The sequence below is a fragment of the Micromesistius poutassou genome (genome assembly GCF_964030765.1).
Source record: "Micromesistius poutassou genome assembly, chromosome: 3".
NCBI lineage: Eukaryota > Metazoa > Chordata > Actinopteri > Gadiformes > Gadidae > Micromesistius > Micromesistius poutassou.
Window position 1 is genome coordinate 11,381,616 of NC_140273.1, and position 16,673 is coordinate 11,398,288.

At 44.2% G+C, this 16,673-nt stretch overlaps 1 protein-coding gene across 1 annotated transcript in view; it reads right to left on the reverse strand.

Moving 5' to 3' along the window:
- Positions 1 to 445: 445 nt before the first annotated feature.
- Positions 446 to 16,673, reverse strand: part of LOC311341030 (slit homolog 1 protein-like) — a gene marked incomplete at both ends in the record, with an annotated part of 43,512 nt that continues 27,284 nt past the window's right edge. The window contains 17 exons of the mRNA XM_084465951.1: positions 446 to 732; positions 1,007 to 1,260; positions 1,556 to 1,677; positions 2,069 to 2,280; positions 2,671 to 2,822; positions 4,321 to 4,448; positions 6,785 to 7,013; positions 7,485 to 7,622; positions 7,826 to 7,919; positions 9,282 to 9,421; positions 10,082 to 10,176; positions 12,133 to 12,257; positions 12,558 to 12,721; positions 13,610 to 13,681; positions 14,386 to 14,457; positions 15,286 to 15,357; positions 16,578 to 16,646. Of these exons, the coding sequence (XP_084322077.1) occupies positions 446 to 732; positions 1,007 to 1,260; positions 1,556 to 1,677; positions 2,069 to 2,280; positions 2,671 to 2,822; positions 4,321 to 4,448; positions 6,785 to 7,013; positions 7,485 to 7,622; positions 7,826 to 7,919; positions 9,282 to 9,421; positions 10,082 to 10,176; positions 12,133 to 12,257; positions 12,558 to 12,721; positions 13,610 to 13,681; positions 14,386 to 14,457; positions 15,286 to 15,357; positions 16,578 to 16,646 (2,425 nt within the window). The remainder of the gene's footprint in view (positions 733 to 1,006; positions 1,261 to 1,555; positions 1,678 to 2,068; positions 2,281 to 2,670; positions 2,823 to 4,320; positions 4,449 to 6,784; positions 7,014 to 7,484; positions 7,623 to 7,825; positions 7,920 to 9,281; positions 9,422 to 10,081; positions 10,177 to 12,132; positions 12,258 to 12,557; positions 12,722 to 13,609; positions 13,682 to 14,385; positions 14,458 to 15,285; positions 15,358 to 16,577; positions 16,647 to 16,673) is intronic.

Consider the following 16,673-nt stretch of genomic DNA (forward strand, 5'->3'; position numbering starts at 1 on the left):
GATTTGGGGGATTCAGTGGGTAGGAAAAGTGGGATTGTGTGACATGGAGGAAAACAAAAACACACACACACACACACACACATACACACACACACACACACACACACACACATTATATGTATGATATGAATTGTCCATAGTGCTGAGACCTTGCATGGTGTGTGTGAATGTGTGTGAATGTATGGCCATTGTGTACATATGTATCTATACCATCTCATACAAATGGGAACATTTGTCTGAGTCTGAACATTGGCTGGCTCAACGTCGGTTTGGTGAGAGCAAGAGAGGAGGTGCAAATAACCTTGTCAGCCAATAGCAGTAGGGCGAGAGAGGGGCAGATGATGATGATGATGATGGTGGGGAAGTGGGGTTGTGATGATTGTGGGGCGGGGGCGTTGAGTTGATGGTGACGGTGGTGGGGAGGGGGCAGGAGTCGAGTGGGACACTACACGCATTCCTTGCAGCCGCACTCTACGGGTTTCTCCACATCTTGCGTCCAGGACGTCCCGTCGTCGCACTCGAAGGTGAGCCGCCTGCGCCTCATCCTGAGGGGGGCGCAGCAGGAGGAGGGAGGGGGAGCAGCGGTGTTGACCTGGCGCTTCCGGCCGCCCGGCGAGCGCCCACAGCGCCCCCGACACTCCACCCAGGAGTAGGTCTTGGAGGTCTGGCAGCGGGACGGGCCGCGCTGCAGCCGGTGGATGTCCCGCACGACCTCGCCCTGGCATGACGACTCTGTGGGGACACACACCAAAACACACACACACACACACACACACACACACACACTGTTTGAAATCATAGCATTATGAGGACATACACACACACACAGACTATTTTAAATCATAGCCTTGTGAGGACATGCCCAGATGTAATGTTAGGAATTAGAGAATCGTTTTTACTGCTGAAAAAAATCACCCATAAGCCGTGTTCTTGTGCATATCACAGTAAGGGGACTTTTGTTAATAAGCAAAGATGCATCGTCTCCCTTTCCCTCCGTCTCTCTCACCAACATCACAGTGCTCCCCGGTGTATCCTGAATCACAGACGCAGTGAACCCCGTCCTCAGTCTGCTGGCACTGGCCGTGGTGACATCGCAACCCCTGGCACCAGCCCCCGTCGGCCGCTGCTCTTCCTATGGCTGCACCTCCCCACAGTGCTCCTCCTCCTCCTCCTCCTCCTGCCACCGCTAGTGCTTCCCCCTGCTGGTGGTCACAGCGGTAGGTGTAGCCGTCCAGGGGAACGCACACGCCCCTCACACACCTGGAGAGAGTGGAGAGTTATGAGGTCCGCCGAAGACCCTCAGGTACACAGGGCTACATGTTGTGGAACATCACCGCGACAAAACTGTCATGACACCACACCATGACAACACTATCCTGACAAAACCTGCCACAGCAGCGTGATATCCCCATGACAACACCATTGCATCACCATGACATCGAGAAGACGATATCACATCAACACATCAACAGGAATGTCAGTAAGTAATAAAGTTACCTGCTAAATGACTGAACAGTAAAATCTGTGAGTTTGAAAATCATGTATTCATGTTTACTTGTTGTCTTGACAAGGGTTGGGCTCTGTCGAAGAGGTCACAGCAACTAATGGCAGGCCTCCTGCTATTGGCAGGTCGCAGTGTTGTCCCGCCCATCCCGGCTGGCAGTGGCACTCAGGACCCTGTAACAGACAGACGGATGGACCAATGACCTTTTGATTGGCATTTGATTCTTGCCAGGTACAGAGGGGATTTGAACTAGAGCTTTAATCAGGATTGAAAGTTGAGCAAAGCCCAACCCTGACAAAATCGTGTTATAAAGTATAGGTTATTCGGCGATGGCATCCCCTAATAAGGTCAGGTCCGTTGCGAGGGGCAAAGGGGACGGCCGGCCGGCGGCAACAAATACGACACAAGATGCTAATGGCACGCTACAAATCTTTCCTCCTCTTATTGAAACTGAATTCAAGGGGCATTTAAAGCCTTGCCCCAGAATTAACAAATAACATTTGGGGCGTTGGTTCTCCATTAACCCCCATGAGGGTTGGTAAACACCCTCCCCCTGTTCTATACCTGTGCGCCGTGTGGCTGACAGAAGCCGTGCAGGCATAGCAGCTTGCGGCAGGCGTGGCAGCCAGGGACCACGCCAGGGCGCATGTGACCGCGTGTGAAGTCCTGCAGCTCCTGGTTGATGTACAGGTTCCTGATGCAGCCCTGGAAGCTGGAGCCGTTCAGCAGCTGGGGGGGCCGGCTGGGGGCCGAGGGGACCCTCTCGTCAGGCATGCCTGGGGGGGGTGGAGTAGAGAACGGGTGGGGAAGAGGATGGGTAGGGTAGAGGGTGGGTGGGGAAGTGGATGGGTAGGGTAGAGGGTGGGTGGGGAAGTGGATGGGTGGGATAGAGTGTCGGTAGTGGGGTAGAGGGTGGGTGGTGCGGAAGAAGATGGTGGGGTGGAGGGTGGGTGGAGAAACTCCTCATTAATGACCTGTATCTGAATTCACTGTAATGGCTCATTACTGACCTGTATCTGAATACACTGTAACTTCTAATTGAGGACCTGTTTCTGAATTCACTGTAACTTCTTATTGAGGACCTGATTCCCTGTAAATTGCTTTGGATAAAATCCTCTGCTGAAGCAGCAGTGTGTAAGTGTGTGTGTTTGAATGGTAGTTCATACCTCCCACATAGAGGGGACCTTCTCCGCTGCGTGGCACACGCCCTAGGCTGTCCAGGGTGGTGGGCTCTCCTCCGTCCACGGTCAGGTTCACCATCCGGTCAAAGGTCATCAGCTCCACCGTGTGGAACCGCCCGTCGTTCACCGTCTCCACGCTGTGTATCACACGTCGCCACATCTCATGTCACACACCACCCGGTTATCTCTGACCTCCACACAGAGGGGGTCGTGTTTATTACAACCAACAAAGGTTATGTCTGCTTTATAGGCAGTCGTCTGGTTCCAGCCCATGAATCCCCGTGTACTCGGGATAGATAGATATGCTGGTGGCTTCCGTTCGACCTCAGCAAGTTTGGCTTTTATTTTTTAAGTCTTTGGATAAGTCTTTGGATTCTGCAAATTTGGACATGGAAGAAAGAAACATCAGGTCAGAGAGCACCGTCCATTGTGGAATCGTTATTCACTTTGTGAATGGTTTAGGTGAAAGCAAAACCATTCAGTCTCTGAAAAGGTATTCGAAGAAACTTCAGACTGGAAAGGCAAAGTAGAAATTCAATATGATGTCAGATTAATAGTGCAGGGCCGTGCATAGACGTTTTACTGTATTGTTGTTATTGTTGCTGCCTCTGCTTCTGTCACATAGTATGGAATGTGAAGTGACCACGGCTGCAAACTAATTTCTCTCTTGAAAGACCAGAAAGATGAATTGAAGGTAGATGGTTGACCTCACTATACTCTTGTGCTAAGGCAAGCGCATTATTCTCCATTGACTTCAGAAAATACATTCTTGATGCTTAGAAGGAGCTAAACGCAGACATAAGGCTCTTAGTCCATGATAAATCTGCTGATACTCATTATGGACTAGGAGCCTTGGCTCTGGGAAGTGGTGGGTCTAGCGGTGGTAGAGGACATAGGGGTGAAGCCTTGGCTCTGGGATGTGGGGGGTCTAGCGGTGGTAGAGGACATGGTTTGGCGTAGTTTTTAGTTAGCCAATAATCTGTCAACATTGTAGCCAGGGATCGCTGCCCATGTGACTATGAGTTCCGATCTCAATGCAAGATTGGATCTTTTGCGACCAACTCGGGATGTGATCTGACCCATGGCATCACAATGTCACCTATATCCGATTTGGGAAGAAATTGAACAAAAAACATTTCAGATGACCTGTGAAAAGGGGCTCCAACGTGCCCTCTCCCCTAGACATCAGTTGGGCAGTTCCAGTTTGGCACTTCAACTTTAATCAGTCCTTTATCAGCCAGTCGGCCCAGATTCCAGCAAGCCACCTATTTCTTTGCAGCGCCTCGCAAATCCTTTGTGTGGTGTGAGCTGTTGCTAGGTAACAGCCTTCAGCTGTTGCCTGCTAGCTGGCCAGTTGTCTGTCTCAAGCGAAGGGTGGCCTTGGTCTGTCTCCGGTTCAGATATCTTGAAACCACCCTGGGAGACAGCTATCACACTATCTACATAGTTCCGATGAAGCCAGAACACACTGAACCAAATTCTCCGGTTACATGTGTTGCATTGTTACATAAACCCTAACATCACCCAAACTCATGAGGTAAAGGTAAAAAGTAAAAGAGTGTGTGCAGTGTGTGTGTGTGTGTGTATGTGTGTGTGTGTGTGTGTGTGTGTGTGTGTGTGTGTGCGTGTTTAGACCTGTGGATAGCAGTAGCTGGCTGGTTCCCAGGGTTGTAGGTGACCCTGACATGACCTTGGTGGATCTCCATGGCGATGGGCTCATCTTGGTTGTACAGCAGGATGCCGTTCTCCTCCGACGTGGACACCTTCATACACACACACAGACACACAAGCACACACACACACGCACACACATGCACACATGGGTTTTTTGTTAATGTTTTTGTGCTGATATTCTGATGTCCTTAATATTAAAGAATACTTTTATTTTATTATTTTATTAATTTATTTTTGCAAGTATAAACCATAATATGAAAGTACATTCACAAAATGTGTTCATAGTAAAATATAAATTAACCTTGGTTAGACAATATCAATGCAAATTAACAATTATTCGCCAAAGGCAAAGTGAATACTTTTCACGGAGCCTGAGGTGAATAATTGTTTTAGTATATACTACACATGAACACTTCAAAAATAAACGAGATAACACTTTTTGCCGGGATTTATTTGTTTTTATTAGCGTGACGACTGTCATGCGCGCTCAGAAAACAATATCCCGAGTTTGAGATCTCAGTCTCGGGATATTGCGCAATATAATATAATATATATTGCGCCATCTTAGGAGTTTCACATGTAGTATATACTAATTAGTAATATCCAGTAGTAGGCAGATGTTGCATTATAGTCATTATGAGAGATATGTCCTCTTGTATGAAACACATATTTATCACACTTTATAACAAAGAGGGTTGCCCACAAGTGTTTCCCTAATCAGCCCCTGAAAGGTGCTACCTTGACTCCTACATGACCTTTTATCCTGTAAGGCTGCTTCATAACAAGTTTTACACCAACTCACCAAATCAGCAATCAATTATAAGTACTGCTACTTCAATAGCCCACCTTCTAAGAAATGTTAGTGTTTTTCTATAAAATGTTATAGTGTGAAATAAGCCTTTTGATATGTCCTCTTCCAATCAATTTTATACACATCCAACCATGAGGAATATTGTCGTGAAGGCAGTCTCTCTACAACTCCCCCCCCCCCCCGCCTCTCTCTCTCTTCCTGATTGTCTCTATCCCTTGCTTTATATGATGATTTACAATGCTATTCAAAAATTGTTTTATAGGTTGATGAAGATAGATAGATGTTAACCTTACTTATTACCACGCAAACTAAGGTACTGAGATTACAAAACAGTTCTAACCCTAACCCTAACCCATACAATACAAGAAAATAATAGATAAGTAAAAAAGTAAAATTGAAAAAAATAGAAATAGAAAATAAAGGCAAAGTTAAAAAAAATAAAATAAGCATTTTAGAAAGTGAGAAAATAAAGGCAAAGTTAGTAATAAAATAAAAAATAGATAGAAGCATTGTAGATTTAAGATTTAGCAGAAAGCTAAAGCAAACATAAAAGTCTTCAGTCTTGTTTTAAAAGCTGTCAGAGTTGGGGCAAGTCTTAAATCCTTAAAGGGAGTTTATTCCAGCTATTTGTTGCATAGTAACGCAATCCTGCTTCCCCATGTTTCGTGGTGACTCTGGGGATAATTAACAGATTGGTCTCAGAAGATCTTAGTGGCCTATAAGGCTTATGTAGTGGAAGCATATCAGTTAAATATTTTGGCCCTAAACCATGTAGGGATTTATAGGTTAGCAACATGATTTTAAAATCAATTCTCTGACATACAGGGAGCCAATGTAACAATTTAAGAATTGGTGTAATATGTTCAAATTTCTTGGTCTTTGTTAGAACTCTAGCAGCAGCAGCATTCTTAACAAGCTGTAGTTGCCTTAGAGTTTTTTTTGGGAGACCTGTAAGGAGACCATTGCAGTAATCAAGTTTGCTAGTGATAAAGGTATGTACAAGTTTTTGTAAGTCTTCGGTAGACATGAGCCCTCTAAGTCTTGTGTTTCAATGTACTAGACTTTGAAAATAAGGAATGCAATCCTTTTTTTTTCATGCCGAGTGCGAAAATTACAAAAATGCCATCAGGGCTTTCTGTTTGCTACAGCTTTTTGTTTAAATATGTCTGTATGATTACATTTATTATTTCCCCATGCATCTTTTTATTTAACATTTCTCTTTAATTAATTTTACAGAATTGTAATGATTGTCTTTTTATAGTATTTGGTATGGTATTTCTGCCTTTGAACAACACTATGGCCATGTGTTGGTGCTGTAGAAATGCTGTAGAAATAAACATACCTTCCCTTTACTTTTCCTACATTCTTCCACTTTAAGTTTATTCATGGCTTTTTGGTGTTATTGTGCCATCCTGGGTTATATTGTGTTTCATCAGTTTTAGATAAACCTTTAGTCTTCTGGCAGATGCTTTGAGAAAAAATGTACGCATTCGAAAATGAGAAAAAGAGTATTTACGAAAAATTAAAGCGCCGCTACCACACCAATGTTTATGAAGAGAACAGTGTGTGTGTGTGTGTGTGTGTGTGTGTGTGTCTATAGACAACATTGTGTACCTGTAGGGTGATGTTGGCTTGGGGCCAGTCCCTGACGTCCCCCAACTGGACATAGGAGTCCGGGTCCAGGAAGTTGAGGCTGACCAATCGCTCACAGCGCTGGCCCTGGAAGCCTGATGGGCACTGGCACACAGCCACGCCCCCCTGATCCCTGCAGGGCGCGCCATTCTGACAGACAGCCAGCTGGCAGGGGGAGGGAGGGGGGGAGGACATTTCACATCTCTCACCCCTGGAGAGAGAGAGGGAGAAAAGTGAGAAAAAATAAATAAAGAAAGAAAGAACAAAAGATTGCAAGAAAACAATGATAAACAGAGAAATAGACAGAAAGACAAACAGACAGTAAGGAAATAAAAAAGAAGAAAAAAAGGGAAAGAAAGAAAGAAAGAAAGGAAAATGAGAGCAAAAAAGAGAGAAGGAGCATTGTTGAAAGTAAGGCACTTTCGGTAACAGTTAAGGTTTTGGATGTGGGTGGAGGAAAGGTAATGAGGAACAGATAAGGAGGGATGGGTAAGATAAGGGACAGGTAAGGTGAAGGACAGGTAAGATATTGGACAGTAAAGGAGTCCAGATAAGGTAGAGGACAGGTAACGAGGAGGACAGGTAAGGTGGAGGACAGGTAAGGAGTCCAGATAGGGTAGAGGACAGGTACAGAGTCCAGGTAAGGTGGAGGACAGGTAAAGTGGAGGAAGGGCGGCCTCACTCGAATCCCTGCAGACAGACACAGGTGTAGCCGTCCAGGTGGTCTTCACACTGAGCGCCGTTCTCGCAGCGGTGGTCCACACACTCGTTGTAGTCGATACTGCAGTCACCCCCCCGCCAGCCTGGGATACACACACACCTGACACACACACACACACACACACACACCTATTTACAGCAGGATCTGAAAGGTGAGCTTAATTATATTCTTTAAGTCTATATGTATGAGTATTTGTGAGTGCGTGTGTGCTCGCATGAGAGTGTGTGCGTGCGTGTGTGTGTGCATGCGGCTGTGCGTGCATGCGTGCGTGCGTGTGTGTGTGTGTGAAAGTGAGTGGTCACCTGGCCCCAGTGGCAGTGGTAAGACAGGTGCCCTGGTGCTGACAGGGGTTTCTACCTGGTGAACACACACCCTCCTCTTCCTCACACAGCACACCTTGGGAGAGAGACACAGAGACACAGAGAGAGAGAGAGAGACAGAGAGAGAAGAGAGACACACACAAACACAGATACAGCCTTTTATTGAGAAAGTAAAGGAAATGCATTTAACTTAATTGAGAGATTTATTATTAAACTATTTGTAATAAAGCCCTTGAATTGAATAGAGACAGGGGAGATAGAAAGAGAAAGCAGAAGAGAGAGTGAGAAAGAGAGAGAGAGGGGGAGAGAGAGGGATATATAGTGAGAAAGAGAGGAGAGACAGACAAAGAGACAGTGACACAGACACAAGCAGAGAGAGAGAAGAGAGAGAGCAGATGGTAAAAGAGGGATAGAGAGACATACTACTGAAAAGATCAACTGCAATATTTTGTACATGATTATTTAAAGGATTAACACTTTTAATTGTAATTTAATTCAGTGCTAGTCTTGAATGTGTGTGTGTGTGTGTGTGTGTGTGTGTGTGTGTGTGTGTGTGTGTGTGTGTGTGTGTGTGTGTGTGTGTGTGTGCATGTGCGTGTGTGTGCGTTTGACAAAACAAAGAGGCAATGTCAAGAACAACACATAACGAAGGCCAAAAAGGGGGAAGGGGAAAAACAGAGAAAAATATAGAGAGAGAGAGACAGTGGGAGGGGGAGAGAGGGAGATAGAGAGAGAGAAAGGGAAAGAGACAGAGAGAGGGTGAGAGGGAGAGAGAAAAGGAGCAAGGGGGAGTGAGAAAGAGAGAGAAAGGAAGAGAGAAAATCTAGGGCTATTGTTTTCTTGTACTGTATTATATTGTTAAATGCTTGGGCAATTTAAGAAAATTGCAATAGAGATAGAGAGGGAGGCGGAGGGAGAGAGAGTGGAAATTGGGATGCGATTATTTTTCCTATTTTTTCATTTTTCCTTTGTTTAATTTTTGCTGCTGCTTTGGCAATAATTATATGTCCATGCGATATAAAGAGAGACACTATTTACCCCAACAATGTATTCTTATATTCTACATCCTTTGTGCTTTCTATTTTTTACCTTTTCATTCTTGACATACAAACATCAATTGTTTCTATTATTGTTAAGTATTTTGTATTTTATAATAAGATTAAGATATATATGATTTTTAGATTTTTTCTCAGTCTAACCTGCTTTGGCAATGTTAACGTCTATTTTCCCATTCCAATAAAGCTCTTTCGGATTTAGTTGAGATAGAGGAGCCCACTGGGAGAGCGAGAGCGAGAGAGAGAGAGAGAGAGAGAGAGATGAAGAGAGAGAGATGAAGAGATGAAGAGAGAAAGAAAGAAAGAAAGAAAGAAAGAAAGAAAGAAAGAAAGAAAGAAAGAAAGAAAGAAAGGCAGTGAGGTTATGTTCTGGTTCTATGTACCAGTGTAAAAGCGAGGACAGAGGCAGGTGTAGTTCCCCACTCCGTCCACACAGGTGGCGCTGTTCTCACAGCCATGGTCCTGGCAGTCATCCACGTTCACCTGGCAGTGTGACCCCTCGAACCCGTATGGACACACACAGCTGGAGTAACACATTAACACAACTATTAACACACAGCTGGAGTAGACCAGTAACACAACGTTAACACACTATTAAAAAAAAAAATTGAGCCCTGGGAAATGAATGATACAAAAACAAAACAGTGAAATGCTGATCCGTGTCCCCCTCGGGAGCCGGTCCGTGGATTCTAGCCACGCTGCACACACACAACCACACCAGACACACACAACCACGCCCGACACACACACAACCACGCACAGCCTAAAGGAGCGACACACAGGGCGAAACGCTGATCTGTGTCCCCCTTGGGAGCAGGTCCGTGGACTCCAGCCACACCGGACACAATTTAACTTTGAGTGATTATTCCTGTTTGCAGCCAGCAGCCTGTTTACGTCATACAAAAGTACCTGCTCAGCTCGCTTGGAACCTCGACGGAGGTGCTACTGAAAAAAAGTACCAGGTACCAGGTACCAGGTACTTTTTTTGGCAATGGAAACGCAAAAAAGGCAGGCTGAGGCGAGTTGAGCTGGTACTGTCGGTGGAAAAGGGGCATTAGTCTGTCAATCTGTCCGTCGACTTCTATATGTGTATATCTGTTTACTGTCTTTCTGTCTGTTTGTCTGTCTGTCCCTACTCATCTATCCCTTCCTATCTATCTGTCCGGCTGTCTGTCTGCCCCACCTGAAGCCTGTGTTGTGTTGGTCAGTGAGACAGGTTCCTCCGTTGCTGCAGGGGTTGCTGGCACACACATCTGTAGACGTCTCACAATACTTCCCCTGAAACACACAAACCGGGTCATCACAGGGTCAAGACACACACACACACACACACACACACACACACACGCACACACACACACACACACATCTGTAGAGGTACTCACAATACTTCCACTGTAACACACAAACCAGGTCATCACAGGGTTAAGACACATACACACAGACACACACACACACACACACACATCTGTAGAGGTACTCACAATACTTCCCCTGTAACAAACAACAACATCACTGGATAAAGACACACACACACACACACACACACACACACACACACACACACACGCTATGAACAGAGATATTTTAGAAGAGAGACAATGTTTATTAAAATACAATGTCGGGTAAGAGGATTAACATTTATCAGATATAATGATCATGAGATTAAAAACCTCAAATATTCCCTTAAATTCTTCATACACACACACACACACACACACACACACACACACACACACACACACACGGTACATGTTTAGTAGATCAACCTTTTATGCTAATTGGTTGTTGTTTGCATGTTGGAAAATAGACGGGTGTTTTGAGTTGAGTTTCAGAAACACTTTATGATACATGAAGCAATACGCATAAACATGCAAACAAACACACTTTTAATTAATATAGTTCCCGGGATTTGATAAATCAGGTTTCCTAATCATTACAGAATTGTATTGTATTCAAATGTTATATATTTATCTGTGTCTAATAATTTGCTTTATTATGATTATAAATATTAAGAACATGATTGTTGGCTTAGCTAGTATACTTTTTATGTATATGCCTGTCTTAATATATTGTCATGTAGGTTTTTGGTGTATTGTTTTGTATATACATGTGTATATTTTTTATGCTGTTCTTTGGATACACATATTTCATATTGCCTTGTTGTACTTTTGTGGTTTATATATTTTTCATCAAGTATTCATTTGATCCATTTGATCATTTGGTCTATGTATGTTTTCACTCTCTCTTGTATGCAGAGCAGTTGTGGTAGGTGGTACAGCCAGGTATACAAGAGCCATTGTACAGCTCTGTATATCATAGACTGTAAAGCATACAGACGTAAGGTGTCCGTGATGTCAGCCGTTGGTTTACTCACAGCCCTTATAAAGCCTTAGAGTTTACATTATGGGCACCAGCAGGGGAAACTATCCATATCTGGCACATAGAAGGCAGAACTTGAATGGGCACTATGGCCCAAACTCATTAATATTAAAGCTTGGGTTAGCAATATGGAGAAACCAAGGTTGTTTTTTAAAGTAACAAACCAAAGCAATCCCAGCCCTCCCTACTGGCCTCCGTCCAGAGCCAATGTCCCAGGACACATGACCAGCGCACTAGCTTCTGCCATGCGTCCGCTAGCACTGTGGAAGACTCCGGTCATGTGCAATGCGTGCACGGGCAGATTATGCGGAGGAAGCCAACAGCGATATATTGTTTCGCCTTCCTATGACAAATGTACTTATTGTAAGTCGCTTTGGATAACAGGGCCTGCTTAAATGCCTTAAATGTTAATGTAAATGTAAAGCTTGGTAGGTTGTGAAGTGAATTTCACGAAAATATCAAATGTCAAATGTTTTTGAATTGAATTGCGTACACTAGCTTTAAATCCTTCATAACCTTTCCACTGAGATCTTTACCGAACAAAGAAACATTTTTCGTTTTATATTACAAGAATACCCAATGACTTAGAAGGGTGACAGATCTTTTGACCTTCAGCCACCTATAGGCCGTTCAGATAAACTACACCTTTATGGAGTGGGTGATCATGATATTGTTTATTAAACAGTGGGTGGTGTTACTTTAAAGCCAGGTGTACAGGAGCAGGTGTTCATCTCTCTGTATGTGTATATTTGTCCTTAACAGTGGGGGGTGTTTCCGTAAAGCCAGGTGTATAGGAACAGCTGAACATCTCTGTGTATGTGAATATTTGTCTTTAACTGTGGGGGGTGTTACCGTAAAGCCAGGTGTACAGGAGCAGGTGTATAGCTCTGTGGGGTGGGGCTGGCACAAGGCCCGGTTCTGACAGGGGGACGATGCACACGGGCTGCACTTGGAGTGTGCTGATGTCTCCACCGGACCTGGGTAACACACAAACACAAACAGACAAACACATGCACACACAGACACACGCACACACACACACACACACACACACAGACACCCCCCCCCCCCCCACACACACACACACACACACACACACACACACACACACACACACACACATTCAGAAGTCAATCAACATCTACTAATGCCATCGGATAATTTTTCGCTCATAGTAATTCCATAATTTGTTCTCTCATATTAACTCTCTCTCTCTCATATTAACTCTCTCTCTCTCTCTCTCTCTCTCTCACCACGCTACATCTAAGGGGGCTCACCAAGACACTGGAAGCTCTCCCCAGGCGTGGTGAGCAGTAGTTTTCCCTCCATGCCGGGAGGGCCCCCACAGCGGGCAATGCCGGGCTCCTTGTAGCCACTCTTCACCCAGGAAGACAGCCAGCGCAGCCTGCAGTCACAGTGCAGCGGGTTGGCCCCGATCGCCCTGGAGAGAGAGAGAGAGAGAGAGAGAGAGACAGAGAGAGAGAGAGAGAGAGAGAGAGAGAGAGAGGGAGGTGATGGGGGGACCAAGACTGATGATGAGGTCATAGTTGTCTTTCTGTCAATCATTTTTGTTATTAAATCAATGTACTTTACATTGGTACAATACGTTGGTATATTTCAGTGGAGATGCATCCTAACTCCTAATAAAACTATCAACAAGATGTTTCCTTGAGGTAAAAAACAACCATCTCAAAGCTGCTCCTTCATGCCATGATCTGAATTCACTGTATGAGGCTATGGCTCTCTATAGCCTCCGCTAAATGACTAATGGCTACGAAAATATCAACAAAACCACTAATAAACTCAGATAAATTGACTTATTGATATAAATGAGGCGAGGAAGGAAGGATTAAAGGAGGGATGGAGGGAGGAGGTAAGGATGATACCTTGCATGTTTTTTACTTTTTGTCTTTTCCTTTTTCAGAGGATGTGAGAGAGCAAGTGAGAGAGGGAGACATAGAGAGAGCAAGTGAGAGAGGGAGACAAAGGGAGAAGGGGAGAGAGTATACTATATATGGCTCTGGGCACCATGGCTTGCGAATCCAGTGGGAATGATAATAATAGACAATTTGTTGTCTACTGTAAGCATGTATTACATGCCAGAATGAACGTGGTGCGTGTGTGTTTATGTGTACTGTACTATATGTTTTATATCCATGGACATACATGGAATGCATTTGGTTGTGTTTGCATGGAAGTTTGTGTGTGTGTCTGTGTGTGTGTGTGTGTGTGTGTGTTTGCACATTTGTGCATGTGTGCATACATGTGGGAGTGTGGGTGTGTGTATGTCTGTGTCTGTGAATGTGTGTGCACGTGAGTGTCTGCTTACAGGTGCGAGAGAGAGGAGACGTCGGTGAACATGTCCTCGTGGAGCTCAGAGATGTGGTTGCCATGGAGAGAGCTGAAAGACAGCAACAGTTGGGGTTCAGAGGTCAGGTATGAGCGTATAGGTCTGACTAAAGTAATAATGATGTTGATCTTCGTGACATCAACTCCAGTGCGTCAATGTTTGATATGTTTTATGTGATATTATACACTCTTTAGTCCTAATGAGCTACAAGAGCCCTGGAATGTATTAGGGTTAAATATGAACTGTTGAGTTCTCAAGTATTGAGTTTATTCTGGTATCACACCAGAAAAAGATGATGGACCCTATTTTAATGGTCTGAAACGCAAGTGTAAAGTGCGAAACGGAAGTAGCTTTGTGGGCGATTCTATGCCTGGCGATGTTGCGTTTTCTTCTACAACTTCAGAAACACTGAGTCGTCATGTAAATTGCGGCAAAGACAACTTAACACATGTATGATATGCGGACGCGGACCGTCCTGTGGCCGCAACTGTGGGTCTATTTAATGATATACGGCAATACATTAACAAACAATGTTTCAGAGCTGCCAACTCTCACGGTTTCACCGTGTGACACACGCTTTTGCCTGCTTACACACGCTAACACGCCACACATCCAATTTCTCACGGCAAAAAAATCCCCCTCCTCAACAATCCCGATCCCCCCCCCCCCCCCCCCCCCCCCCCCCCCTTAGTGTGTGTGGTGTGTGTTTGGGTGTGTTTGTGTTAGTGTGTTGGTGTGTGAGTGTGTGTGCTCACAGCAGCCGCAGAGAGCGTAGGCCCCCCAGTGCCAGAGGAGGAATACAACGCAGGGAGTTGTAGCTCAGGATCCTGGAAAATAAGGAATACATATACATACAATACTTGCATTAAAGGTCAGGTTTGTGTGAGTTGTACTTGTTTCATTGTTATTTTTATGTTTTATTTTTAAACCCTGTAATCTGACATCTCATCAGAATAATATCCAAAGGAAAATAAGTAAAATGTTTTACAGCGATGATCTGAATTCAAACCAAATTTAAATGGATGAACAAAGTCTGCATCAGATTAAACAATCTGATGCAGACAAACTTGAATCAGACCTGGATTGACTGAAGTGTGATGTAAATACTGATAGAGAGAGTACGGCTACTGTGAGGGTGAATACTAATAGAGATAGTAGTGACAAAATGGGGTTGATGCTTAAAGCGATGGGATTGCTACTGTGTGGGTAATGTTAATAGAGACATTATCTCACTGTGTGGTTACTGCTAATAGAGATGGCACATCACTGTTAGTGGTTAATGTGAATAGCAGTAGCATGGATACAATGCTAATAGAGTTAACATGTTACATCTGGGTTAGAAGGTCTTGAATGGTAGCATGACTTCATGCTAATAACAGTTAATGCTAGTAGCAGTAGCATGTTATTATGGGGTTAATACTAATAGCGGTAGCAACGATGTCCAGTATTGATCACTGGGAGGAAGTTATTTAATTAGTTGTCTACACAGCGAACCCAACCCAGGGTCACACACACTGAGCAGCACACATATATGCAAAATTACATTGTGTGTGTGTTTGAGCATGGATGTTTGTGTGTGTGTGTGTGTGTGTGTGTGTGTGTGTGTGTGTGTGCGTGCGTGCGTGCGTGCGTGCGTGCGTGTGTGTGTAGCTTACAGTGTCGTCAGCTGGCTCATGTTGTAGAAGGCGTCGTCTGCCAGGGAGCTGATTTTGTTGTTACTCAGATCTCTGGGGAGACGAAGGGTTAATCAATACACACATACTGCACAAACTTAAACACACAAATACACACACACACACACACACACACACACACACACACACACACACACACACACACACACACACACACACACACACACACATACATACACACACATGCATCCACACACCTAGCACACACAGACCAAATCCCATTAAAACTGCTTAATAACCAAGGCTCTAAATCCATAATATTTTCTATAGGGCTTGTGCATCGCCAAGTCCCACCACCATGACCGCCTCCATTTTGGGAGCATAGGAGCATTGGAATGATGGTTATTTTGTTGGTGGTAATGTTTTTATGGAAATTGTTTGGTCCCAGTATTTCTCATGTGAGTCATGGCAAAACAACGTTTTCATTTGCCTAGGTAACGGTATATTAACGTTGGTTCAGGATTTCATAGTACAACTCTCTTGAGTGCTTTCAATTAGGCGGAGTATCACCCACAAAAATCATATTATACATTGATCATTAAGTGCGTAGGTTTGTGTGTCTGTGTGTATGTATGTATGTATGTATGTATGTATGTATGTGTGTGTGTGTGTGTGTGTGTGTGTGTGTGTGTGTGTGTGTGTGTGTGTGTGTGTGTGTGTGTGTGTGTGTGTGTGTGTGTGTGCCGGTTTGTTTTAAGCGGTTCTTTCATGGTACACATCAATTAAAGTTTACCGACATGAACATGTAGGTGCGCATGCTTGTTTGAATGTCTTGTGTGTGATGTTTTTGTTTGATGCGTTTGTGTGTTTGTGTGTGTGTGCTTGCACGTGTATGTGCATCTATGCTTGCTTGTATGTGTGTATACTTTAAAAGTCTACAGAGTCACTGGGATGCCGTGGTGAACCTCACTACTCTACAGTGACCATCCACAAGCACCACAGCACCACCCAGTGGATTACAGTAGAAACACACCTAGTCATGCCTCGTACACTTAAGTAAAAATGAAAAATTTTAGATCACTTAATAAATATAAGCTGCATATTTTCAAAATGTACAATGTGTATCATAACAAATACTTTTAACATGTAAAAGAAACAGAGTGAAGAGGCCCAACTAAGTTATCCTCCATGGTGTGACTGGTTGGTCTCCTCTGACGTGTATTTGTGAGGAACATTGTGTTTGGTGAGTGTGTGTGTGGGTGTCATTGGTTGGTGCTTAGATGGTGTGTATAGGTGGGGTTAATGTGTCTTACACCAGCTGGAGGAACTTGAAAGAGGCTAGCTCCTTGGGAACACTGGTCAGCTGGTTACCATCCAGATACCTGGAGATACAGATACACACATTATAT